The sequence below is a fragment of the Corvus brachyrhynchos genome, unplaced genomic scaffold, assembly GCF_000691975.1.
Source record: "Corvus brachyrhynchos isolate BGI_N302 unplaced genomic scaffold, ASM69197v1 scaffold308, whole genome shotgun sequence".
NCBI classification, from domain to species: Eukaryota; Metazoa; Chordata; class Aves; order Passeriformes; family Corvidae; genus Corvus; species Corvus brachyrhynchos.
In genome coordinates this window covers 59,909-62,041 of record NW_008239538.1, presented here as the reverse complement: position 1 = coordinate 62,041, position 2,133 = coordinate 59,909, and the positions used below count along the sequence as shown (strand labels likewise).

General features: G+C 66.6%; 1 protein-coding gene across 1 annotated transcript in view; it reads left to right on the top strand.

The window, feature by feature from the left end:
- Positions 1-2,133, top strand: part of LOC103620438 (plectin) — a 28,681-nt gene that overhangs the window by 11,085 nt on the left and 15,463 nt on the right. The window contains 5 exon segments of the mRNA XM_017741214.1: positions 164-266; positions 628-725; positions 804-929; positions 1,516-1,668; positions 2,046-2,126. Coding sequence (XP_017596703.1) covers positions 164-266; positions 628-725; positions 804-929; positions 1,516-1,668; positions 2,046-2,126 — 561 coding nt within the window.

The window sequence follows — 2,133 nt, the reverse complement described above, 5'->3', positions numbered from 1 at the left end:
TCCTCGCGGGCGCCCGCACACACACACACACACACGTGCCCAGCTGTGCTGACGTGTGCGCACACACACACACACACACACACGTGTGTGTGTGTGAGCCCTGACCTTCCCCCTGCCCCCCGCCCTGCCCTGCACACGTGTGTGAGCCCTGATCCCGCCCCAGGCGCTGATGCGGGAGCTGGAGCTGCGGGAGCGGCGGATCCAGGAGCTGCGGAGCTCGGGGGAGCGGCTGCTGCGTGAGGAGCACCCCGGCGCTCAGACACCTGTGAGGAGCAACCCGGGGCACAAACGGTGGAGGTGGGTGTGGGGCTGGGGGGCTGCAGGGACTGGGGGATCTGGGAGGGTGCGAGGAATCTGAAGGGGGCCTGGGGGTCTCAGTGACCTTGGGGGCCCTGAAGGGGCTGGGAGAATCTGAGGGACACCTTGGGGCCCTGGTGGGTTGGGGAAGGGGGTTCAGGAGGGTCTGGGCGCTGGGGGTCAGCTGTGTGGGGTGCAGTGTGTGCTGGGGGTCACTGGTGTGGCTGCCTCTACCAGCGCGGGTGCAGGTCAGGTGAGGGTGCAGGTGGTGGCCCCTGTAGCGGTGCCGGTGCCCTCGGTGCCAGCCCCGGTGTCCCCCCTGCTCCCCCCAGGCGTTCCTGGCAGCGCTGCAGACCCAGTGGAGCTGGATGCTCCAGCTCTGCTGCTGCATCGAGACCCACCTGAAGGAGAACACCAACTACTTCCAGGTATGGGGGGTGCCAGGGAGGGGCTGGGGGCGGGAGGGAGGGAGGGTGTGACCCCAGTGCTGACCCCTGGGCCCCCAGTTCTTCACCGAGGTGCGGGAGGCCGAGGAGCTGCTGCGAAAGACGGAGGAGACGATGCGGCGCAAGTTCAGCTGCGACCGCGGCACCACGGCCACGCGCCTTGAGGACCTGCTGCAGGACCTTGCGGTGAGGGCACCCTCGAGACCCCCAGGAAGACCCCCCCAGGCCCCGGGGGGACCCCCATAGTGACCCCCAGACACCGGGGGGTTCTCCCCAGTGTGACCCTCCCAAGATGCCTGGAGTGACCCTGCTGCACGACCTTGCAGTGAGGGTGAATGGGACCCCAGGGGGACCACCCGAGTGGACCCCCCCAAGATCCTCAGGGTGACACTTCCAGGGTGGGCCTAGCCCCATGGCAACCCCTGAGGTGACACCCCCCTGCAGCCCCCAGGATGACCCCCAAAATGAGAGTCCCATAACAACCCCCGAGGTGTCCAGCTGCAGAGTGCTGGGGTGCCACCCCCACTGCAGCCCCTGGGATGACCCAAATACATCCATTGCTGCAACAGACCAGGGTGCCCCCCTGCCTCGTATTCTTGACCACTCCTAAACTCCTGGGACCCCCCCAAAATCCCAAGAGCTCCCAAAACCTTTGGGACCTCCTGATATTTCTGAGCTCTCTCGAAAAAACTGGTGTCTCCCTAAAATTCTGATTCCCCTCAACACCATGGGACACCCCAAATCCTGAGGTACCCCAAACCTGCCCCCACAGGAGCAGAAGGAGCAGCTGGCAGAGTTGGGGGTGCAGCTTGGGGGTCTCTCCCGCCGCGCCAGGACCATCGTGCAGCTGAAGCCACGCAGCCCCTCGACACCCCTGCAGGGCCGCCCCCCCATCCAGGCCGTCTGCGACTACAAGCAAATGGAGGTGTGGTGGGACGTGAGGCTTGGATTAGGGTTGGTTCCCCTGGGGAGGGCATAGGGGGATGTGGGGCAATGTGGGGAGACCTGGTGGATCCAGCACCCCGGTCTGGTGCTGCCCCAGCCCCACAGGGGGACACAGGAGGGGCCCCCCTTCTGGTCTGACACTACCCCAGGGGACATGGGGAGACATGGGAGACCCCCCACCCTTCTCTCGTGCTGCTCCGGCCCCATGAGGGGACGCAAGGGGGGACACAAGTGCCCCCCCACCCAGTCTGAGACCACACCAGCCTCAGAGGGGAATATGGGGGGACACTGGGGAATATGGGAGAGGAACAGGAGGACACAGGGGCCCCTGCCCCACCCTGATCCCCTGCCCTGCAGGTGACGGTGCACAAGAACGACACCTGTGCCCTGGTGAGCCACGCGCAGCCGCAGCAATGGCGGGGGGGGGGCGCGCGCGGGCGGGGGG